The sequence below is a fragment of the Camelus dromedarius genome, chromosome 7 (genome assembly GCF_036321535.1).
Source record: "Camelus dromedarius isolate mCamDro1 chromosome 7, mCamDro1.pat, whole genome shotgun sequence".
NCBI lineage: Eukaryota > Metazoa > Chordata > Mammalia > Artiodactyla > Camelidae > Camelus > Camelus dromedarius.
Genome location: NC_087442.1, coordinates 74990106 through 75015760, shown reverse-complemented (window position 1 = coordinate 75015760; position 25655 = coordinate 74990106). Strand labels below are relative to the sequence as shown.

At 40.1% G+C, this 25655-nt stretch overlaps 1 protein-coding gene across 1 annotated transcript in view; it reads left to right on the top strand.

Annotated features, from left to right (window-relative positions):
* The window catches only part of RELN (reelin), a 444598-nt gene that overhangs the window by 353709 nt on the left and 65234 nt on the right, over positions 1-25655 (top strand). Inside the window, exons 29-41 of the mRNA XM_031455857.2 lie at positions 504-661; positions 1905-2112; positions 3630-3706; positions 9365-9523; positions 9710-9898; positions 10438-10711; positions 13465-13605; positions 13710-13887; positions 17278-17362; positions 18189-18371; positions 20282-20453; positions 20551-20653; positions 22364-22593. Coding sequence (XP_031311717.2) covers positions 504-661; positions 1905-2112; positions 3630-3706; positions 9365-9523; positions 9710-9898; positions 10438-10711; positions 13465-13605; positions 13710-13887; positions 17278-17362; positions 18189-18371; positions 20282-20453; positions 20551-20653; positions 22364-22593 — 2157 coding nt within the window. The remainder of the gene's footprint in view (positions 1-503; positions 662-1904; positions 2113-3629; positions 3707-9364; positions 9524-9709; positions 9899-10437; positions 10712-13464; positions 13606-13709; positions 13888-17277; positions 17363-18188; positions 18372-20281; positions 20454-20550; positions 20654-22363; positions 22594-25655) is intronic.

The window sequence follows — 25655 nt, the reverse complement described above, 5'->3', positions numbered from 1 at the left end:
TGTTCGTCAGCAGCCCAGCTGGTTTCTAAGAGTTTACAAAGTGAGCATCTTGGAGGTTTGAAGATGAGAAGTGAAGGCAAGGGGGGCAACAAGTGGGAATAGAGCTGCCAGTACGAACTTGATTCTTTCCTACTAGACTCCTGCAAATGGCAAATAGCCAAAGTCCTCTTAAATGTCCTACCAAAGAAGATTCTATTTGCTGGTTTCAAAAATTTCCAAATAGAGTCTTAAAATATACAAGTGAAAATCCATAATACGTTTGTGGCCATCAGAATCTTCTTTAGCTGGAATCCTCCTGACACTGAAATATTTATGCTAAAGAAAAAATTAAGAACTTTTGGGAAAGATCTGAGAGAGACACCTTGTGAAGGTGAAGTGTCCAATCGAGTGGGCGTGATTTCCAAATAAATACTAAATCTCTATGGAGTTTTTCTGAACCATTCTGTAGATGGTTTGGTGTGAGATACGGGTACAAGAAACACGTGAGCTGTTTTTCCCAACAGTAAGACCAGATTCCGATGGATCCAAGAGAGCAGCTCACAGAAGAACGTGCCTCCCTTTGGTCTGGATGGCGTGTACATATCGGAGCCCTGCCCCAGTTACTGCAGTGGCCACGGGGACTGCGTTTCAGGCGTGTGTTTCTGTGACCTGGGGTACACCGGTAAGGCCGCAGACATTATGTCTGATGATTGGTTTATAAAATATTCATCTCTAGTCACTGCATTTCATGTTACTTCTTCCAAGAAAAGAGAGCCTGAGGTTTTTTCTTCTTTAAGTCCTAATTGTAAGAATTTATAACCCAGGCAAATGAGGTGCTGAGATATTTTGTAGTTTTGAGCTGCCTAAGGAGAAGAAACATGATAACACACATTTCATTCCTGAAGGAGACTTATTTATTAGTTACGGTAATAATAGTAACATTGCTTGAGTCTCTACTTCATGCCAGGCACTATAGCAGGTGTTTTTTTTATTTCACCTCCTTTAATTCTAGCAATAAATAAAAAGGCAAACCTATGACATATTATGGTTACTGTCCTTGTTTACACTTGAGGAAACTGAGGCACAGAGAGGTATAACAACTCTCCCAAGGTCACACAGCTAGGATTTGCTAGAGCTAGGCTTCAAACCCTGAAAGTCATTCTCTAAATCCAAAACCCAAGCTTAACCACTTGGCTGCCTGTGCTTTTCACATTGCTTTCATAAGAAATCTAATTTTATACATTTAAAGTAAAAATCCACTTATGAAATGATAAATCCGAGACTGCCAAAAGGGAACTTTATAAGAGAAGTATTTTCTAACCACAGTCACCCTTGGATGTTGCTATGAGAAAAAATAAAAAGGGAGCTGAGATTAAAGAGTAAAATTGTTGAAAATATTATAAGCTTCAAAATCTTTTTTTAGAATTTTTCCTGGAGGCAACTTCAAAGGATCCTGCCCAGCTTTTCCGCGCTCTGCCCTTCACTGGGCGCGTGACCAAAGGCAAACATACGCTGTTGCAGGCCTTCTAGGGAGAGCCCTGTCACTTGTGGTTTCGGGGTATTTTTTAAATCTGGGACTAACTCCCTATATTGATCCTCTAATAGAAGGACAACAAGCAAGCACATTTTATTGTGGACAAAATCTGTTTCTCAGTTTACACAAATCCTCTGAGTAACAAAAATCATGTTAATGTGTGGTTCCCAACTTCTCTCTAAAAATTTAAAATTACAGAATTAGAGTCACGTTTCGGGTGATGGTAGTGGTGGCTGTATTTCAGGCAGGCGATTGTGAGACTCACAGTTTCACGTGGTTTCTTTCCCACAACACCTGTGGCAATGCTTCTTTTGACCGTGTGCTGACTGTACCTTCTAAGGTTCCATGATTGTAAAGAAGCCTCTCTCCTACGTGTTTCTTTTCTCGGAAGCCGCACAAGGAACCTGTGTGTCGATTGTCCCAAATCCCAGTGAGATGTTCGATAGGTTTGAGGGGAAGCTCAGCCCTCTGTGGTACAAGATAACCGGAGGCCAGGTTGGGACTGGCTGTGGAATCCTTAACGACGGCAAATCGCTCTACTTCAGTGGCTCCGGGAAAAGGGAGGCAAGGACTGTCCCTCTGGACACCAGCAACATCAGGTGGGTAGTTAATTGGTACACTTCTCCATGAACATAGTACTCAGCACGCAGTGCTGTCTCAGCGGCAACACTCTGTTCTGTTATTGAGGGTTTACAAAATAATGTTTCTCTATATAGATTCTGATATATAAAAATGAAGCATAACCTTATCATAGAATAGGTAGTCTCTGCAAAATTGATACTATAATTCATTAATCGGCATACAGTCATCACCAAGGCCTGCATGTCTAATATTTATAAGCTTGGTTTTCTAAAGTTCGGTGTTATTATGAAGATTATTTGGTACTGACTTTAATATGTACCAGGAGAGACAAAGAATTTTTTTCAACTTTAAATTCTGTGTCTAAACATGTCGTGACCCCGTATATCTAACTTTATTTGTATTCTCTCACTGAGAACTGTACCAGAAGTTGAAAATACCTACACTGACACCTACTGGTGAAATAAATAACTGCTTAGTTTTAAGGTCAGGTGAAATAGTAGCACACCTAAAATGAAACTGTGCTCTTCTTTTTTTAATCAATTAAATTATTTTAGAATTGGAAGAAAGGACGCTGAAGAAATATTTGAAACTTTTAGGCCTTATCATCACTAAAATCTGGGGTTCTGTGTCATGTTTTTTTCTGCCTTCAATCTCTCTCCTTCCTTCTGAGTCCTTCTCACGGAGGCATGCCTGTCAGGCACTCTCTGTTGATTTACTGTGGAATGAGGCATAGTTTACATCAGTCACCCTAAATGAGTGTCAGTGGTGAAAAATTAAACTGAAACTATTACAAACCAGAAAGAGACTCACAGACATAGAAAACAAACTGTGTTTACCAGGTGGGAAAGAGCAGAGGCAGGAGGGATAGATTAGGAGTCTGGTAGTAACAGATACACATTACTATATATAAAATAGATAAACAATGAGGACCTACTGTGTAGCACAGGGAACTATATTCAGTTTCTTGTAATGAGCTGTAATGGAAAAGAAACTGAAAAAATATATATGTGTGTATATGTATGTATAACTGAATCATTTTGCTGTACACCTGAAACTAACATTGTAAACTGACTACAATTCAATAAAAAATAAAAATAAAAATAAATTAAACTGAACCTAAATCAGTAATACAGGAAATTACCTGGCCCTAAACAAATATAGCTTTCAGCTTTTTAATGTTAGATTTTCCCTCCTGAGTTTCCAAGGATAGTATTATCTTGATTTAAGGAATTCCCATTTTGGTAATTTCATTAAATTACATGAGACCATCAGAATGAAGCAGAGTTAAACTGTTTCCTTTTGTTTAAATCATTATTACAGAATAAAACTAATGGTCATATTAACTTTTTCAATGGTTATGGAATTAACTTACTAGATAACCTGTGTAGTTTCTGCTTGTCATATGCCCTTTGTGTTTACAAGTAATACCTAAGGATTACAGTTTTTCTTTTTAATGTGTCAAAATACAAAAGCTTGATCTCTTCTGAGCTCACCTATTTGTAGGTAAACCGAAGTGGGGTTTTTTTTTCCCCAGACTCGTTCAGTTTTATATACAGATTGGAAGCAAAACCTCAGGGATTACCTGCATCAAACCAAGAGCTAGAAATGAAGGTAAGCTGCCTTATTTCCATAGAAATACTATGATTGGCAATTAGTTCTTTCTCCTTCCAAAGTTTGGCTGGGATCTTGTAAACTGATACACGACCCTAAATCATTCCTTCTCTTCTCTTCTCCATCACTGAAAGGGTAACTGCACAGATCCGTGGTGTCTAAGATTCCTCATCCAGGTCCTTAAGCCTGAAAAACATGTCTGCTCTGGGTCAAAGTATATCTGTTTTTGAGAAATCTGCTCTTTTACAACTTTAAAAAAGGAGAAAAGAAATTGCAGAGACTTTTACATTCAGAGAAGGGGCTAGGAACTGGTTGCATACAGTATTACTGAATGCAGATCATACTCTACTTCCTACGCATAAACATTCTGGAGGCACTAGCATTCTTTGGTAGAAGGAGCAGTTCTTGGTGATAATAAACACGAACTTTTTATTATGTACAAGCCACTATTCCTGGTGTTTTATCTGTTAATGCATTTAATCCTCACCATACCCCTTTGCCATAAGGACTGTTATTAGTCCTATTTTACAGATGTAGAAACTGAGGCACAGGGAGGTCAAGTAACTTACCCAAGATCGCACAGTCAGAAAGCGGATGAGCAGGGATTCAAACCACTCACACTGGCTCTGAGCCTGTGCCTTAACCAGCATGCATAATGCCTTTCCTTGCCCACAACTCCCCTCTCTCTAGGCATCCACTTGGCTTCCATGATTCAATTCTGAAGCAAATGCAAAGGCTTGAAGCATCCAGAGATATGATAGGATCCCTTAAGGGACCCAGCATGTGAGTTGGTTCCTAATACGAAATCCAGATGGGTCCTCCTCCAAACTTTGATCTCATGAAAAGCACGTGCAGGGTTTTGCAGCTTCTAAGTTTGTTATTGTCTCAGGCACGAGTGTGTACAACATGTTGGGTTAAACACTGTAGTACCTGTTAGTCAGCAGAACTACCTACAGTTCTGTTCGTCAATTCTAAGTGTCCTTGGCTGTATCATCACTAACGGAAAGCGTCCGTGACTCTTCCTAAGCATGTCAGTACTTTTAGTCTGGTAATTATCCAGATCATCTTTTTACTGAAGCAACAGTCTAGGAACTTACATAGACTATCTTGCATCCTCTAATCTCTTTGACAAATCGTTATCAAGAATCTGCTCTAAGACAGACACTGTTCTAGGTGCCACTGAAATAGCGTCACCAAGAGATGGATGCGTCAGTGATGATGAGCTAGGTTATGCTGCAATAACAAACAAACTTCTAAATCTCTGTGGGTTAAAACAAAAAAGATTTGCCCCTTGTGCTACATTTTCCTCCTGGGTCTGAGGTCCTCATTCTAGCCACCAGGATAATGAAGCAGTTGCTGGGGAGATTCTGGATGTTGCCAGCCCTGTGGCAGAAGGAGAGAGAGAGAGTGGTAAGGGGACAAGAAATGCAAACTACCACGTGCCAGCATGGAAGGAACCAGAGTGGTGCTAATGAGCACAGCATTCCAGTAAGAGAACTTACATTCCAGTAAGAGGAGTCGGAAGATCAACAATAAAGAAAAGAAATAAGCAGGGTGTTAGACTGACAGGCTAAACAGAAATAATTCAGCCTATGAGGTGGAAAGTAAACTTATGCCAGGGGAGATGCTGATTTCGACAGAATGGTCCAGGCAGGGGCTCAGTGAGGAGGTGACATTTAAATTGAAATCTGAAGGGTGAACAGGAGCCAGCACATGAAGAGCTCATGGAGAGTTTTCCCGTCAGAAGAAACAGCAAAGGCCATGAGGTGGAAAAGAGCTGTGGGGTTGGAGGAACAGAAAGAAGGCCAGGCGGCCTGGGGCTGGTGAGGGTGGAGGAGGGCTCAGGGACCAGGGGCGGGAGCCAGGTCATGCAGGGCTTGCGGGCCATGGTAGGAAGGAGGGGTCAGAATCCACCTGTCCTGGAAACCACCCAGAGGCTTTTAGGTCAGGCAGCAACATCATCTGATATAAGTGTTTACAGGATCAGCCTACAGAAACCATGTGTAGTTCAAAACAAAGGAGTATTTCTAGAGTACCTTCTCTGTGCAGAGGCAGGAGCTTTGGGGACTGCAGACAGGGTGCTCTCCGGGGACCTTGTTTTCCAATTGGAAAGGTAGAGCATTTTAATGTTGTCTTTAACCTTGTAATAAAATTACTATTTAAATATAGTTCCTGGAGGTCGTATGTATTCTCACCACACATACACACACACACACACACACACACACACACACACACACACACACACACACAATGATAACTGTGTGAGGTGGTGAATATAATGAGCTTGATTGTGATTATTTCACATTCATGTATATCAAGCCATCAAGTGGTACACCTTCAAAATACAATTTTTATTTGTCAATTACACTTCAGAAAAGCTGGGAAAAAAACCAAGAATAAATAAAACAGCTCCTGGTTGGGACAATGTAGCAACTGTGTGCATATGCATCACTCTTCTGAAAATTATAAATCCCCGCCCCTATTTGTATATGAGCAAAGAAGCCAAAAAACAAACACCAATTCTGACCAGAGAGTAGAGGGAAGCATCCGCTTACTGATAGGAGGCTATGCTCCGTGCTTAACCTCTGATCACAACTGCTGTCTTCTGCCCCATGGGGCTTACTTCCTCAGGATTCCTCTAGGAACTCGCAACTTGTTCCCAACTTCTCTGAGCTGTTTTCTGGAACTCACTGCTGGCCGTGTAATTTACATCCCACAGGCATTTCTCAGCCTTCTATTGAAAACTGGTTGTTAAAATGTAAATCTGCCTAAAGCCTTGAACAAATCTCTTCCAGTGATGAAAGTCAAGATTTTCTGCATACTCAAGCTGAAGGCTCAATTTACATATTTGGAATTAAAATCAAAATTAGGGTATTTTCAATAAGACTGGAGAAAACGTAGATGGAGCTTTAATTTTAAAAGGGAAATGTTTTATGTGCCTTAGACACTTGGTGGATGAGCTAAAATGGCTGGATTTATTCAGAGGGATGGTGTTTAGATGACACAGGTAATGAGGCTCAGAAATTGATGTAAGATGTAGATACTGCTGTTTCCCTTTCTTGCAATTCTCCATTCTTCATACTTCTCTGGGAAGCCCTCCACTGTCCTTCAGAACTGGGGTCCTCATCTCTGCAGACCTGGTTGCTGCCTGCAGGTACATGTGACCCTTCTGGAAGAGCCAATGGCGAGAAAGGCAGCAAGCAGAAAGCAAATGGAGTGCGGACCTCCTGAGCCATGCTTCTCGGATTTTCACATCCCTCTGAATCCTTTCCTTTAGGAGCGTTTAAAGTGCAGATTCTGTTTCAGTAGGACTGGGGTGGTATGCTGCATAACAAATTATTCCAAAACTGAGTGGCCTAAAGCAACATCTGTTATCTTCTGCTTTCTGTGAGTCAGGAATTCAAGTGCAGCTTCTTGCTTCCCTCAAGAGGCTGCACATGAGACAAAAGCCAGGATGGTGCAGTCATCTGAAGACTTAACCGGGGCTGGAGGATCTATTTCCAAGACGCTCACTTACATGGCTGTTGGCAAGAGGCCTCAGTTTCTTTCCGTGGACCTGTCCGTAGGCTGCTTAAGTGTCCTCCCTACCTGTCAGCTGACTTTCCTCGGACCGAGAGAGCCATGAGGGAGAGCAGGGAAGAAAGTGCAAGTGCCTTTTATGACCAACTCTCAAAAGTCACGCTGTCATTTCCAACATACTCTATTAGAAGCAAGTTGCTAAGTCCAACCATACTCCAAAAGAGGAGAATCAAGCTCCACTGCTCGAAAGGAGAAGAGTCAAAGAATTTGTGGACACGTTTTTTTAAAAACACCACAGGTAGAGCTTGCTCCCAAGTGGTGCAGGTGCTGGCTCTTGGATGGTACGTTGAGTAGAAGGTACTACGTGACCACCAATGAGATTTTAGTCTCATGATGCTTCATTTCTGGCACCATAATCTGCTTTCTGAGTAGGTCACCCCCGATTACTCTATAAATTATTCATTCACTCATTCATTCTCTCTTGTTAAGTATAAACCATATTGACACAAATTAATATCCACATGAAAAACTACATTTTGAGTAAACATCAAGGGTTGGAGACTAGTTTTGCCAGACACTTCTCACCTTGACTAGAATAAAGATGAGAAACAGCCCAGCTTCAGTTTTCTTCAGGAACTTTGGTGTGAGTCCCTCCCTTCTCCAACACGTGGGTCTCACCTCCACCCCTTGAAGCTCCAGCTACCCCTGTCGGCACCTGTACACAGCACACTGTCTCCCCAGAGAGTTCCTATTCTTCGAGCTGTTTTTATCCTTTCATCTAATATGATGATTTCTTCTAGTTTAAATACGGTAGGAGATTTCTAATTTTTGCATGTTAGTCGTTATTATTCCTGGCATCATCCCTTGTCAGCTGTGGTGACGACAGTCATCCCATGTGCTATCAATTAGCCTTAAAAGACTTTCTGTTAGTTCTCTATTTTACCATAATATTTCTTGAATCTTAATTTTAGTAAACTCTTCACTCTCCAGCATGATAAAGGGATTGAGATGTTCTGGTCTGTCAGTAACGAGGAAGCTAAAGAGCTGTTGTATGTGTAGTGACTGACTTAAACTTTTCCAAAACGGTTAGAATATAATAAAATTAATATAACAAATGCACCTTTACTGAATATAATTTCTGTGAATACTCAGAAAATACTTTAGTATTCCCAGTCATAATTGTGGATATGCAGTGCCAGTCTTAGGAGCAGTTATGGAATAGGCAGTTAGATGCCAAGAAAGCCCACTGCTCCTCTCAATAAATAAAATATATATATTATTAATTGCTGATGGTTTTATATATATAATGTCTCCTGTTGACTCCCACTATTTGTCACTAGCAGTTTTTTCCTTTGCGTTCGGCTTTACCCTATCCTTGTGTCCTCTTTTTAAATAAAAATGTTTCTGGGAGAGGTAGCAGAAATTGCACCTTAACCTTTAATGTGAAGTTCCCTAAATCACATCCCTCTGGTGACAGGCAGAGGGAGGCTGGATAGATGGAATAAGTGAAGGGAAAGGGTGACACAGAGAAAGGAAGGCAGAACTAACATTGGAGGGGAGGGAGTTCTTCTGCTTTGCTATTTCATCACTTGGCTTCATTCAGTCTTCAGTGACCAAAGCCTGACGAAGTATGAAGTGCCAGTAAAAGGATCCTTCTGCTTAATAGAATTTCAGATTGAACTGTGCTTCCCGTCTGGTGCTTTGGCGGCAAAGAGCACTACTTGATTTTGTGCTGGGAGATTGAGATATTTCTTCTGAGTATATAATAATGATGAGAGACTTTGTAATGTTCAGGACAGAATCTAAAATTCAAATACATAATCTGGAGTGGATTTTTATGTTCCCCTTACCAACCCACTCATCACTCATACAAAGCTGAGTGGTCTTTAAAAGGGCTTATGTATTTTTTTTCCCCCATTTCCTGGGAGTTGGTACATTAGAAACTGTCATGAAATTGATGAGCCTTCAGGTCTACTAATTCATTCCTTGGAAGTTAGATGAATGTGCCCTCATTCTGCGAGACACAGTTTGAAGTTTCTACTGCAGTATTGCCATTTTAAAAACTACTGTTCTTGCCTCTTTTTTTGCCTCTAGGAAAGCTGTCCAAGTAACTGGATTTATGTCTTTTTAACTCAGGGCTTGTTGTTCAGTATTCAAATGACAATGGGATTCTCTGGCATTTACTTCGAGAGTTGGACTTCATGTCATTTCTGGAACCGCAGATCATTTCCATCGACCTGCCACGAGAGGCAAAGACGCCTGCAACAGCTTTTCGATGGTGGCAACCCCAACATGGCAAGTTGCTGCTCACCCCCACTTTCCTGGGAGCATTTAGATCATCCAGTTAAAGCCACCTTGTATTATGTGTCTCTTAATTTGCTGTCAATTTCTAGATAATTTGATTTAAAACCACAATCATAAAGATAGTCATATCTCTATGTAATGAGCCTTCTCTAACTGCCTTTATTCATCTGATTTCAGGGAAGCATTCAGCCCAGTGGGCCTTGGATGATGTCCTTATAGGAGTGAATGACAGCTCTCAAACTGGGTTTCAGGACAAATTTGATGGCTCTTTAGATTTGCAAGCCAACTGGTATCGAATCCAAGGAGGTCAAGTCGACATTGACTGCCTCTCTATGGATACCGCTCTGATATTCACCGAAAACATAGGTATATATTTTCACCGGATAAAGGAAGAGTATTTAATTAACTAGAGGAGTAAATTAACTAAAACCCAAGAGGAGATTCTCTCATGCAAAACTGTGTGCATAACTGCCTGCGCTGAGGGAGGCTCTTGGAAATAAACAGTTGTGGTGTTCTCTAATGTAACTTGCTGAGCCCAACAACGGTTTTTCCTGGAACTGTCTTTCATGGCGCATGCCTAATGTGATTAAGGTTTCTTAAAAGCAGGGCAAAAATATCTATCTGAAGACATTCTCATGTTTCATAATCTGCAGAATTACAGACTGTATATTAGCTCATCTCAAGGTATAAAGCTTTTCGAGTGAGCAGCCTCCCATATTTCCAAGTCTATGCTAACCAGATAAAAATAGTCTGCATGAGACGAAAAGCCAGAGCACAGGAGAGGTGCTATAGATAAGACATGATTTTTTTTTTTTTTTGGCTACTGAAAGCGTGGCAAACATAAACACCAAGTAAGAAAAGAGAGCACAATTACACGCTACCATTAAACTTCTCCTTTGTTGTAGGAAAACCTCGTTATGCTGAGACCTGGGACTTTCATGTGTCAGCCTCCACCTTCTTGCAGTTTGAAATGAGCATGGGCTGCAGCAAGCCCTTCAGCGCCTCCCACGGTGTACAGCTTCAGTATTCTCTGAACAATGGCAGGGACTGGCATCTTGTCACCGAAGAGTGTGTTCCTCCAACCATTGGCTGTCTGCACTACACAGAAAGTTCAATTTACACCTCCGAGAGATTCCAGAATTGGAAGCGGATCACTGTCTACCTTCCATTCTCCACCATGTGAGAATTATCATTTGGCTACATGTCAGAACCTTAGGTTTCTGTCCCCTAATTGGAAAATAATTATGATGCCACTTGGCAGTTCTATTACTCTCTCATGATAATTATGCATGAGAACGTCCCAGGGGGGAGAAAAGTTCAGGTGCTTTGGGTTGCAGTTTTTAGATGTGGTCCGGAGTTCTGAGAGTATTACAAGGCTAAACTTTTCTGTTCTTTAGCAACAGGAAGGCTGCCCGCCAGATTCAAACTGTTGTAAAGATAAACATCTACCAATAACCAAACTGGTACTTTTCCCCATGAAGCAGTTTATGAAATCATCACATATGGAAGAGTATCCTCAGTGCTTTTTTTTTTTTAAATCTCAGTACCACAAGAAGAGTAAAAGGTTCATTCTTTTGGAACGCTCTTATCATTTTACACCTTTCTTCCCCTCCCCAGCATTTCAGATCACATTCGGGAGTTACAGTAGGGCTTACAGCTGGTTCCCGCTTCTGTGGCTTAGGCATTTGGATACTCTGGGGATCTTCCTAGGAATTAATGTGGTGGCTGGTTAGAGACTGTACCATCCTGGGGCTGCTCCCCCCAGACCCCTGCATCTCCCTTCCATTGCTCTGTTCTGAATTGTAGGCAAGTTGGCCTCTGCAAGCTGCATTTGCCAGCCTCCTGGTTTGCTGGCTTCCTGATGGATTTAGAGAGTGGCAGATAGTGGCAAGAAATTGGAGGGTGGAAATAAAGTTAAACCAGGATATTCCTCTCCCCCTCCCTTTCTTCCTTAAGGGCTTCTTGGCCAATTTCAGTGGCTCCAGCTCCCCTGAGGTGTTCCTCCTTGTGACACTGGCCCCTGGGCACTGGCAACAATGTCTCATTGCTGTATCCTGCCATCTTTGGGCTCGCAGTGGCTTCCTGACTGTTAAACTCTGGTTCCCTCACTGCCCCTGTGCTCTGCCACTAACTGTGCATCCAGTTTCTTGTAGTAAATTCTCTCTGTGTTAAATACTTACAGTGGTTTCAGTTTTCCTGATTCAATTTTGATGCAGAGATGTACAAACAAGTGGCAGGAAAAAAATAAAAATAAAAAACACAGGGAACCAAAGCATTTTAGTATTTAACCTAAAATAGGTTCCTATCAATCCCAAAGCTTTAAAGAATATGCTCACTTGCAGCTCACTTATTCACTTTATTTTTATTCAACAAACATGTGTTGAATATCTGTTGTGTCTTAGAACTCTGATACAGAATGAATAAGCTGATGCCAGGATCGAAGTGTAATACTTAGGGTAACATATATCTAACAGTTAGTCATGCTGTCAAATGACAACAGAGGCAAAACTCAGAGAGAATATTGAAACACTGGGGGATACTACCTAACTCAGCTGGGGGAGATTGGAGGGAACTCCCCGGAGGAGCTGATGTCTGAGCCGAGTCTAAGTAAGTGAGTAGAGCTGTCCAAGTGAGGAGGGCTTATGCGAGGGCTGTTGTAAACCAAAACAAAATCCCAGAGACCAGGAAAGGCATGCGTTGATGGGGAAACTCAAGGATTCAGTGCTGTCAGAGTGTAATTGTGAGGAGAGACCAGGGAAAGATGAGGCAAGGGAAGAGGGCAGACGATGAAGGGGCCACGTGTGTCATATTAAGCAGTTTGGCCTTGACATTGCATGTGTGGGGGAACCATTTAAAGGGTGTTAAGCTGAGTGCTGACGTGATTAGATGTCTGCTTCAGAGCCAGCACGCTGACAGCTGCGTTGCCTTGAGGACGAACTTGTGGAGGGGAAACAATAGCACTTGAAAAATGTCACTATTGAAATTCCACTTCAAGTCGACTGTTCCATGTTCCAAATAACTGACTAACACACTTCTGCCGTGCAGTCTGTTCCTGAATGAGACACTACTACTGCTGTTTGGGAAGGCTGCACGTATTTCTAGATAGAGCAGTCTTCTGATAGTATATTCCAAAGAACAGATTGCTAATATAGTTAAAAAAAAAAAATAGGAGTGCATCGTTACCATTCTAGGCCTCACCTTTAAGGGAGTCAAGCCCTCGGGAACCAAAATCAAGGCAGAAATTGGATAGGGCTTCCACTTACTGTCTCAGAAGCCATTTGAGGGGCAGTAGGACAGAGCCCTCATGGCAAGAACTTTGTAAAATTCCAACTTATCCTCATGTTTATCGTCCTTGACCTCTTCCCTGGTACTCAATAGCAGTGAAAGCCTGAAAGCAAAAGCTAAAATTCTGTGTGAACTACTACAGAATAGATTAACAACAAGGTCCTACTGTACAGCACAGGGAACTATATTCAATAACTTGTAATAACCTATAATGGAAAGGAGTATGAAAAAGAATATATATATGTATAACTGAATCACTGCTGTGCACCAGCAGTTAACTCCACAGTGTAAATCAACTACACTTCAGCCAAAAAAAAAAAGCAAAAAACTAAACTAAAAACTAAAATTCTGCATTTAGTTCAAACAGAATAAATCAGTAGTTCAAAGTAACTTTCCTATCTCACACATGTTCAGAGGTGCTTGTATGAAGGAAATGGTGAAATGTTTTTCAAGCATGTTTTCTACTCTTGTTTGTGGGTCAAGAGGAAACAACATCTACTACTTGGTGTGAAAACAGTCTTAAATAAGAAGGAACTGGGACCCAGAGGAGGGCACTTGAAAGCAGAAGAATTGAAATCGATGTTTTTGTGCTCTGAAGGTTGCCAGTCAAACCAAGTGTGGGTTTTTGTTTTGTTTTGTTTGCTTAGATCCCCCAGGACCCGGTTCCGATGGATCCAAGCCAACTACACTGTGGGGGCTGACTCCTGGGCTATTGATAATGTTGTGCTGGCCTCGGGGTGCCCTTGGATGTGCTCAGGACGAGGGGTTTGTGATGCCGGACGCTGTGTGTAAGTTTATAAAACTGGCCGTTTCTTTCTTTGCAATGAAAAATAAAAATGGCTTCTTGAACTCACGACAAATAATGCCTTTTCTCCCCTCCTTTTTTTCTTAGGTGTGACCGGGGCTTTGGTGGAGCCTACTGTGTTCCCTTCCTCCCTCTGCCCTCGATTCTTAAAGATGATTTCAACGGAAACTTACATCCTGACCTCTGGCCTGAAGTGTACGGTGCAGAGAGGGGGAATCTGAATGGTGAAACCATCAAATCTGGAACCTCGCTCATTTTTAAAGGGGTTAGATAAGATTCTTCATCACTGCCACTGAAATTCCTTTCTTCACTCACTGCTCCACACAGATGCATTTCTCTTCAGATGACGTACTGTTTTATACACTGTCATTGTCCTCTAGTGCATGTCATGTTCCCTCTTATATTCATGGCAGTCGTTTTATATGACCCACTTAGGCATAAAATTTCCCCTCTGCTCTGGTGATCAGACCTTCTTTACTCTCTGCTGGAATTATAGATGTAAGATATATATATATATATATATATATATATATATATATATATATATATATATATATATATATGTTATATATATGTATGTATATATATGTTATATATATATGTATGTATATATATGTTATATATATATATACACACACACATATACATTGTTTCTAGAATCTTGACTTCTGGGATGTAGCATTTTATGTGTTTTTAAATATTCAACTTGCAAAACCTAAAAAAAGGATTTTCTGAAAGGTTTTTGCTTTTTCCTTTCTTTTTCTTTCTTTTGCTCCTGCCAGTAGAGCCATTTGGTGACTTTTAGGAAAACCAAACATTTAAGTCAAGTTAAATAGCATTCTCAAAACTTAGAAAACTAAAATTCTGTGTCAACTACTATATACAGAATAGATAAACAACCAGGGCCTAGTGTAGTGTTAGTATATTTTTGTATTTCAACCTGGATGTTGGTTAGGGGTTGTTAGGCGAGTGTGTGAAGCTGGGCTGAACTGACAAGTCTTTATATATGAATACATGCCACATCCCATCTCTCTCAGCGTGGGGAAATCGGCTAATCTAGGTGTGCAAATGAAATCTTGAAGAAAAATCTGCATGGGTTTCTGGACACCCGTAATGATTAACACCTAACACTTAGAAGATTAGACACCCTGGAACTTTTTTCAATTATGGTTAATAGATGCTGGCTATCATCCTTGTTTGAATCCAGAGTTCTTCTCAAGTTTTGAATGAAAGAGAAAAAACGCTTCAGGAGCCGGAGAGATTTACAAGTCACTAAGAGTTATAAGGGACCGAAGATACTGAGACAGGACATTGCAGGGTGGAAACTACTGTTTCTTTGTGTTTTTTCAGTCTTGTCTAAGGCTTTAGCTCTCGTAGCCACTATCCATTTGAAGCAGTTTACAAGACCAAAGAAGCCAAAGCCCTGTGATTCAAATATCTTTACCCGATAAAATTTTAAGCAGTAGAATTAACCTGGTCTCTGGATCCTCTAAACAAGGAAGACATACCGTCTTTATATTTTCCCTTTAGCCATCCAAATGCAAGGGCAGCCAAGCATTGTTTGTGTCAGACACATTACCTATCAGCTCTGCGAGACGTGGAGAGGGCTCCGTGTGGGCCACGCAGTAGGTTGTGCTGTAGCTTGACCTAGAAAGGCATTCTTCTGTGAGAAAGGAAATGATAGTCTCTTTTTAATGTTTATAGATTCAGGAGTACTATCAGCTATTAAAATAGCTTACATTTAGCACAAATGGATTACTGAACCTGGAAAAGGATGAGAAAAGAAACGTGTGTGTGAACTCGAATAGATGCAGAAGCAGGGCGTGACAGTTCCAGCAGGCAATTATGTATTGTGCTTAACTACAACAGAATTTAAAATGTGAAAGAAAGGTACTTTCATGTTACAGATCATGCCCACTTTCAACAAAATTGTTCCTACAAGACACTGTAAAATGGGTCCTTTTATGGCTGACTTGTACTGGCCCCTGGGAACAATTTTATACTACATTCCATAATCACGGGGAAAGAGTAATCATATTCCTTTACCTTGATGTTAGCAAGGGATATTTATTAGCTGGATCTATTAAGTACTCACCTCAAAGTATTTTCGTTATAAGATAAAGAAGCTGACTTTCTCCATAACCTTAGCCTCTACATGGCACCAAGCTGTGAAAAACACCCAAGGCCTTGTGCTTCTAAGTGCATGAGGGGGAGGGTAAAGATACCAAGACACGAAGAACAGGCGGTGATCAAGTGACATGGACGGAGCAGGGCAGTGAGTTATTAGGATAAAAGAAAAACAAGAGTGGAAATAAGAGACTTTTTTTTTACATGGCAACCTTCAATCCTGGAAGTTTGAGTCTATGCTTTGTGAAGTTCAGGGATGGATATAAATGCAGTTGCTTTTTCATTACGATGTCAACTAATTCTCAAATTCTAAATTTAACATTACGTGGACATCTCTCCCCAAGCCAAACGATGATTTAATAAACAAAACACTGATACCTTATAAAGGATGGAGGATACGTTTCAGAATCTGACACAGCTGGGTTCGAGTCCTGCCATCATCACTTATGCACTCTTGAGCAAATTATTGTCCCTCTCAGACTTTCAGTTTCCTTATCTGCAACAGGAAGAAAATGCTATCTTTCCCTTAGGAGAGATGGGTGCTTTAAAGGAGTAAAGTAGTTCTTTTAGAACCCAGCATGCTGTAGGCATTCAGTGTTTGGTTGCTATGACGAAATTAGTCCTATTTAAATTTTTTCAGCTATTGAGGAATGTGCTCTATAATAAATGTTAAGAAGAAGAGGAAAAATTTGCTTTCTCTGCCTAAGATTACATTTGGTATTTGTTAGTCGAGAATTAAGAAATCGGTGGACAGTGTCCACTCCGTATCCCACAGCCCTGCACCACCCAAGAGGCATCTCACTTACACCTGAGAAACTGAAAGGCCTGTTTGGACCTATGACATTTGCATAGTGAAATTTTATTTTCCTGGCTGTCACTGCAAGCCTGTGTACACACGGAGAAGACAAGCTATGGAGCTGTCAATCCCAGGCCACCAGAAATAGTTAATTAGCAGAAAAAATTGCTAAACCCAATGTGATCGCTTTCCGCCTTGCCTTCCTTGGCTTCTCTGCATGAACGGTTCCAGCCCAAGCTTGGGGACTTGCTTAGTTATGCCTTATTTAACTTGACCAACTGAAGGGTGTTATGTCAGCCTCGATGAGAGCCTCCTGGGGCTGTCAGAGCACGCAAAGGAGGAAGTTGCTAAGACTCTTTGGAACCCTGAAAAAGTACCACTTGGCACATTTTCCACCTGTTTCCTCATTACTCCTCTCACAGCATGCTGTGATCAAAGGAGGCTGTTTTTAAAAAGGCCTTTAGATATGTAATGCTATCATTTTTGCACAGCTTTTTGTAAGAGTCACAGCAAAGTGTGACTTAGAGTTGAGACAGTGAGAGGTTGTTATTCAGGCCTAGGGAATGAAAGCCTTTAAAAGGGGAAATGCTCGATTTTTCCTTTCAAACTGGACCAAATATTGCTTCGTGATCATGATATGTCTATTATTTAGCAAGTTAGAGGTATCAAATCAAAGGAAAATCATCTTACAAATGAAATAAGATTGCTTAACACAGATGTTTTTGTTTTCAGGAGGGACTACGGATGCTCATTTCACGAGATCTAGACTGCACCAATACGATGTATGTCCAGTTTTCACTTCGATTTATAGCGAAAGGTAAGTCATTTCTATGGGCATGAATTATTTCCCTTCAAACAAATAGCCCCATGTACAACTCCTCCTCCACAAAGAAATAACAGATTCAAGGCCCACAAATTTTGTTCTGTGGGAGAGCTAACAAATTTAAGTGCGTGTGCTCACAAATGTTCTTCTGTAATATATATTCATCTTAATATAATGGTAAGATAACTATCCATTTTAGAATAATTTCATATAGATGTAGTAATCATTACCAGTCGTGTAGTAGTTTAATTTATAATCATGTCCCAAGTCTTTGTTCCACCACTTCTTTCTAGCCAAAAGAAATTTAAATTAAAAAAAATTTAACTTACGGAAATTTGGGGTTTTCTTTTACAGATGTGAACCCTAAAAGCCAACTGTGTCATTCTGACCTTTCATATTAACTTTTAATTGATTTTCTTGACAAATAATGCCATTTGGATACAATACACTTTCCAGTAAATTTTTGTATATATCCTGAGATTTAAATGTTTGACCCTTTGTAAAATCATGATGCCTATAGAATAAAAAATTTTTGATGTAATATTTCCTAAGTAAAATACAGAAAGACATGTGTTCATGTCTGAGAAAGAGAGAGAGATACTATTGTGTGAAAATCCAAGATTTGGTATGTATTTTGAGTTATATTCGTACAGAAAGCCCAACCTGTGATCACTTTAAGTTGCATTGGAAGCATTTGGGCTCTAAAGCCTCTTTGTGAACATAAGTCAGCTTATGCAATGATGCCAAAAAATCGTCTAAGAATATGCCATTTCCTCATTTTATCGCAATATGTTTTATGCCTGTGCTGTCTTCCCTCCAGGTACCCCAGAGAGGTCTCACTCTATTCTATTACAATTCTCCGTCAATGGGGGTATCACATGGCACCTGATGGATGAATTTTACTTCCCTCAAACAACCAACATACTTTTCATTAACGTTCCCTTGCCGTACGCAGCCCAAACCAACGCTACAAGATTCAGACTCTGGCAACCTTACAATAATGGTAAAAATGCACGTATTCTTCTGTGATCAAAACTGACTGTGGCAGGTTAACATGCTTGCTTCTGAGGTGGAGGAAGTGTTTGTCAGCTGAGTGGCTTCGCTGTCCACAGCACATTTTACGTGCTTCACTTTTGAGGAGCCTCAATGAATATTTAACTTTATATATATTTATCTTCATGCTTGATTATGTGTTGTCTTCATACTTGACTTGTAAGTTCTCTTGTTGTAAATATAGCAGAATCCTGTCACAGAGCTAAGGATTTTAAAACATAATCCAGCTTTACCACTAGGTACTCATCAGTTGTAACTGCATTTTTCACTGAATTCATTTAGGAATACGTAGTCTTTCTGAATATGGCATTTCATTAGTGAGATGGAACAATGTTATAGCACAATGCCGTGACAAAGGGAGAGGGGCTGACACCAAGCAGACAGTGCCTTGGATAAAACAGTCTCACCACATACACTTGCCTCAGTGATAAGTTAAAGTGAATGCATAATTTAACAGCATTTTCACATGGTTTCAGAAAAATGATTTTACAAATTTGTAATGTTTTATCACTTTCTATATTTCTGTTAACTGCTGATTATAAAGGACCAGACTGTACCAAATTATGCACTTTATGGCCTAAGTAAACACAGAGATATTGTATTAAGCAGATTCTTTGCAGAGGTAACACAGAAATGGATAAGAATAATGTACTGCCATCTCTAAAATTTAACCTGAATATTTCCTTTAGAACTAGTTAGTCAAAAATAAAATAATTTTAACTTTCTGTGAACAGAAAAAAATAATCCTGTGTAATCACTGAGTTCAAGTCCAAACAAGAAATGCAACCAGTTTCACAATCCAGAGGAGAGTTGTCTTCACGTTATGTTTGAAATGTTTGCCTGATTTTTTCTTCATTGCTTTCACCAACTGCTTCCAAAACAAGAAAAGGGAAGAAAGCTACTAGAATTAGGCCAGTAATAGGGTTAGAGAGAGAAAAGCACATACGACTTCATTTAAATCATCAAGTTGTTTCTACGGGCTTCCATTTACAGACCTTTTTCATATTTTGTAAGAATTCTACACAAAGTAGGAATCAGTGAAGAGGCAACCTTGGGGAATTGTGATGTTTCTCTTCAGCATGGTCTTATCACCTTGTTTCCAGTTCAGTCCAAACAGTGCTTTGCAAAAGCAGCCTGGGTTTGCTCTTATCTGCTCAGTTATATCTTCCTTACACACCCGGCCTTAGTCACTGAATTAGATTCTATGACAACCTCATGAGTGGTTTTCCTAGTTTTCTGTATGTTCCCACATATCTTCAAATAAATATACAAGTTTTGAAAAGCATTAAGAAAAAAATTAAGTATTATGAAACATAGAGTATTTTTTTCCATGTAGTTTTTAACAATTATATAAACTTGTGCATCAGGCCAGTGTTGTAATGGCCATGGTCCTTCAGCCAGAAAGAAGCAGATGCTAAGTCATGGGTTGACTTTAAAAAGTCATGAGTTCCTCCATGAATAGACTAGTTAGTGTAACTCAGTTCTGAATCCACAGGCCATCCTCACAGATTCAGGCGTCTTACAAATTGTCCTAAACCATGAAAGCATAACTCAAAGCCCACTCTTGCCAGTGCAGGGTCCATAGCAGCACTGTGACGGGAAGAGCCATAGACTCTTAGCCACTTTTTGAATTAGGGAGACTGTTCCCTGTGGTGTCAATTTACTGTGATTGAAAGCTTAATTTTTTCACTCTTTAATCACCGTGAACACACTCCTATGTAGTTTGTGCTTCTGTATCTAGAAGGCATAGGTTTATCGGGTGTTGCTGAGTTCCTGCTGTACTTTACTTTCTCCCAATGAGCAAAAGCATCCATCTGATTTTCACCATTGGAAAAACTTGCTTTATCCAAAATGCCTTAGGTAAGAAAGAAGAAATCTGGATTGTTGATGACTTCATCATTGATGGAAATAATTTAAACAACCCGATGATGCTTCTGGATACTTTTGACTTTGGGCCCAGAGAAGACAATTGGTTTTTCTATCCTGGTGGTAACATAGGTCTTTACTGCCCGTATTCATCCAAAGGAGCACCGTAAGTAATTGAGAAGTTGAAAATAAAGCCACTGCTCTATACCGATCACAATGAACTTTTGCCTTAATGGATTCCGTGTTGTTTTCTTGTATGACAGCGAGGAAGATTCGGCCATGGTGTTTGTTTCAAATGAAGTTGGTGAACATTCCATTACCACTCGTGACCTGAATGTGAATGAGAACACCATCATACAATTTGAGGTACTTGACTTTGTTCTATTAGAAATGCTTTAAATTTTATCTTGAACAAAAGCTAGGAAAGAGGAGGAAAATCTCAGATAATTTCATGCATTATGACTTTCCATTTTTGTGCAAGGACAAAAGAGGTTTTACATCATAATTCACTTTTATTAGCAGAACCAATTGTCCTACTAAGGTTTATTTCTGAATTTTGGTCCTTTATTTATGACATAATCTCCTCACCTACTACAATGGGAAATTGTTGAAATAAATTATTTCAAACATTATAAAAAATGAAAAGGACCATACTATTCTAGTATTATTATATTTACAATTTTTATGTGTTACTAGGACCCACATCAGTATAACTATACCATGCCAGCACCTTTACATAACATTTATCATTGTGTCATGAATTTTATAGATAAAATAATACTACACTCTTCTTATAATTCTGTGTATTTTTTAATATCCATGGACTCCTTACATTTTTCAAGACAGAAAGTTAATAATGTATAAAAGGAGAACTTTTATGAATTTCAAAAACTTAGATAAAATCAGCAGAACCAAAGGACATTGTGCTAGGGCTCAACTGTATTAACTTTTGAAGACACTTGATTCATAGCTGAAATCTGTACCAACCGTTGGACAAGCTTAAAATAGTGCCTAATTGCATCAACAAAGTTTTGAATACTTGCTTTAGATGAACTGTCTACATCCTCTAAGTCAGAGTTAGTTCTTTCATCTTAAAGTCAAAGACCAAATGATGCCTTCGTGGAGAAATTATTCTCTATTTTAAGTTTTCTATTGTATTTTCTAAATTTATTTTAAGTTACTTATATAACCTTCGGTTACCTTTTCTAACATTTATGCTTTAAATGTTGATAAAAAGTAACACTTGTGGCACTTTTACGAGTTCTGTTATCAAAAGAATCTAGGTAGAAACAAATGCCTACAGTTGAAAAGTTTATCAGATGTCGTTGGTTTACTCATTAGAAGGTAAGAACAGTAAGCTCAACAACAAAAGTTACACAAGTATAAATACATCCAGTCGGTATGACAGCAAGAAAATGTTGATCCCCATTGAAGGAGGGAAATTTCTTCATAGAAAGAATCACATGCATTTGTTTAAGTTTTAGTTTAATTCACTTGAAAGCACGAGAAAGGAATAGGGTGGTTACTTCCCTATTGGTTAAAAAGGTCTTTCTAAGAAATGTTCTCCCTGCACCAGGGAAATAGTGACAGTGATAACGCTTTGTTCAGTTTTAATATTGAAAACATACTGAAGATTCTCCACGTGCAGAACTTTGGGGATTATTTGAAGGTGTCACGAGAAGGAAAATAGGTCTTCCTATCTAGCAGACCAGAAAAAAAGGCTAACAGAATGAGGGAGAGAGTCTTCATTATGATTTGCTTGGCTTGGCGATGAACGTGAGTTAAAGGTAAGATTTGGAATTCCGTGCCAGCCTCTGCCTTACCCACTTCCTAGCTTTTTATAAAATGAGAGAAAATAAATTTTTCATGAAGTCCTTTGAGGTCTTTTATGAAAAATTATTATTTAAAGGTAATATGCAATATTACTCCGGCAAAACAGAATTTCACGGTGTTAAATATTTCAGCAAGACAGTTCCCAGGAAAATGGACTCTCGAGAAAATAATGAAGTGGTGAATCATTTCAAGGCTTGTTGCTCTGAGGTAATTTGTATCATTTTTTTTTCCTTCTTCGCCAAGATCAATGTCGGATGCTCCACCGATAGCTCCTCCGCTGATCCGGTCAGACTGGAATTTTCCAGGGACTTTGGGGCGACCTGGCACCTGCTGCTCCCCCTCTGCTACCACAGCAGCAGCCACGTCAGCTCCTTGTGCTCCACTGAGCACCACCCGAGCAGCACCTACTATGCAGGGACCACTCAGGGCTGGAGGAGGGAGGTCGTGCACTTCGGGAAGCTGCACCTTTGTGGGTAAGGACCTGCTGCTCTGCGCCGTGTTTTTCTCATTTCACAGTTTTCTCCCTGATGTCACCATTGACTTGCCACTTTATCAGGGGGAAAGTTCCACCTTACGTTCCTTCTTCAGTTCTCCACTTAAAGCAGATCAGTAGATATTTAAAGCACAGGACACTGAGCTGACATAATACTAATTCGTGGTTTGAAGATAGATTTAAAAGAACACATCCTGGACAGCACCTCGTCCTGGGGTTCATATCCCCCTGGGTCTTTAATCGACCAATTAGGAAGCAAGAGAAATGTGGTTTTTCTCTAATGTTGTAATCTTCCCCCCTCCTGCCCCACCTCACGATATAAATGCACTTAGAATTTTGACCTTCAAGCATCTACCTAGGTCTCTCGTGCAGGGAGAGGGCACGGATGGAGGATGGAAGCCCAGAGAATATTCCAGGTGTCTAATAAAAAACCAAAATTGTTAGCACTCTTCCCCTGGGCATTTCTATTTTTTCAACCTCTCTCAGCATTCTTCTTACATATATTTGACTCTTCTGTTGAAAAGCTATTTGGAGATAAAGGACTTCAATTCCAATAGAAATGAAATGCGAAGTATAGTTCAAAAAATAAAACTAATAATATAAGTGAACAAAGAGGAAGTCAACAAAGCGGCCGGCCTCAGAATTTGTCTTTACTCTCAGAATAAAGAACTTACCCTTTCAGGGTATGTCAAAAAGAGAAGAAAGTACTAATATCATACTTTCAAGATGGGAACAGATTTACATTCCTGATGTGAAACTCAGCATAATTAGAAGTCTTGGGTCTTCAAGCAAAACTACTAATACCTAATACTTTTCCACAAGGTTGAAAGTGAATTTTCAAAGTCTTCATTCTCTTTGAACACAAATCCATTCACTCCTTATCATTTCATCAGCACAATTTTTTTATAATTTGATTGCTAAGGATCTTAATATTTTTGTATTGTCACGTATGTCATTTATTAATTCTTGTTGTTACACCAGGATATTATTCTAATTATTCTATTAGAAAATCGAATTGTTTTAGTAAGCATTACTAAGCAGAATGCCCTCCAGATTCTTTAGACGTCATAGCCAAGGAGGCGAGGAGAGTCTCTGGAGGAGTAGCTTCAGCTGACAGCTCAACTGGCACAACTGAAAAGCTGCTACTGGCATCTTGGGCGTGGGGTGTGGACTTGTCTATAGAAGAAGCAGGCAGGGGGCAATAGCTCGGGAAAAACTTTTTATCCAGAATCAGTTGTGTTGTTTAAGATTATATGTTGCAAGAAATCTAAAGAGTCTTACCCAAACAGTAGAAGCACGTACTAGAAGCATGGTGGGGAAGAGCATGGACTCCACCCAGAACATCAGCAAACGGAGCCAGTGAGCCTCTTCTTCGTCACGCTCATGTTAATGTCACTTGGCAAGCTACAGCTCTCATTTTCCGGAGCTCAATGCTACATTTCTAGAAGGGAAAATCTGAGCCAATCAGCTATGGCCAGAAGGCCAAGTGTTGTAACAGAAGCACAGATGCCAAAATCCATGCTTATGGGCAGTGCAGGCAGGAGAACCGTGGCTGGGTAAGCAGTCACTTCAGCACCTGGGACCAGGACCTGGACCACTGTGGTATCGTGAAAAGCTCCAGCTTTACTCTTTAGTGGACCTCTGACTTCTTCCCGTTGCTCAGCTAAGAATTAGATTAAGGAAAACAACCGTAAAGGTAAGATGTAAGCCATGATTTTAGATTATCTTAACAACTGAGACTTGATTCAGCAAGTTCCCGCATGAAAAAGTCTGATTTAAAGGCATAAAAAATATGGTCCAAAGATCTGGCCACCAGAGGTACTGAGTGAAGATACCCACTCCAGGCCAGTGCTCCAGGGTCATCACTCCGGCCCACAGGTTGGCTTTGCCCACCGGGCTATGCTCCCACATAAGGCAGGGTGATGTCATGTGAACGAGAGAAGTGCAGGCGTTTCACCGATGGTATTGCGAGTCAGTGTAAAATATACCTCCTCTGATGTCAAGGCACAGAACTTAAACCATCGTGCTATTTGTATTCCAAGTCATTTTTACTTCTATGCAAAGAAAGTAAGTCTGTTAAGGAGGCTTGCCCGCTCTCACAGTGGTGAAAACCTGCCTTTCAGACTGCCGTCAGCCGTTTCTGCAAAGAGAAGAATTTGCCTTAGTCGTGTTGTCTAGTCTTCGTTTCAGGAAAACAATTAGCCCTCTTCTTAAAACCCGCACAGGCATGAATTGCTGGAAAGCAAAAGTTAAATTTTCTCCAACTCAGTGAGCCATTCCTTGGTTTGCATTCAGCGTGGCACATAATAATGGCACAAGTACTAGATGCTGAAAAAAATATATAACCCGTGTTGAAATTGCCCTTTTCTGTGCATTCACAGGACACTAGGTACCACTCAGTGTTTCAGGTGCAGAAATGGCCATTTTTGCCTTCACATATAGTCAATTCACATTTGAAGCACAAGTATTGAGCTTCCATTGAATTTTATTCACATCACCTTTGTGTCTTTTTCATCTAGAGTCTTTTTGTCTTTAAGACTTCCTAATTGCTTTTGCTTTATGCAGTTTCATAATGAGTCAACCAAAACCCCTATTGAATGAAAGCACTGTTGTGTGCTTGGAACTTTAAGTTTACATTTAAAAAACAGATCCTTTTGAATGCCACTGCCTTGGGAGGACAGACGCTGACATTCCCCGGAGAGGGAGGCAGTGAGAAGTTTTCAAAATAAGATTTCAGCAGAAGAGAACCACAGTGAAACCAGACCCTTCAGCCCATTTATCATAGTGCTTGCAGTTTCTGTGTCAAGACAGGTGAACAGTAATAAATATCCAACCACGGTGGTTCATTTGTATTCAGAACATTTGAATAAATAAGAAGTTCAGAAAAAATCCATGTAGGCTTTTGTTCAAAGGAAAACTCCAGCCGTTTCCCTCAGCTCAGCAGTCTGAAAGTTCAAAAGGTAGGAAGTGCTTCTTGCCAAGACTAAACTCTGACAAGTATTTGAAAATAAAATTTAATTATGAACTGGCATTTTGGGGGGA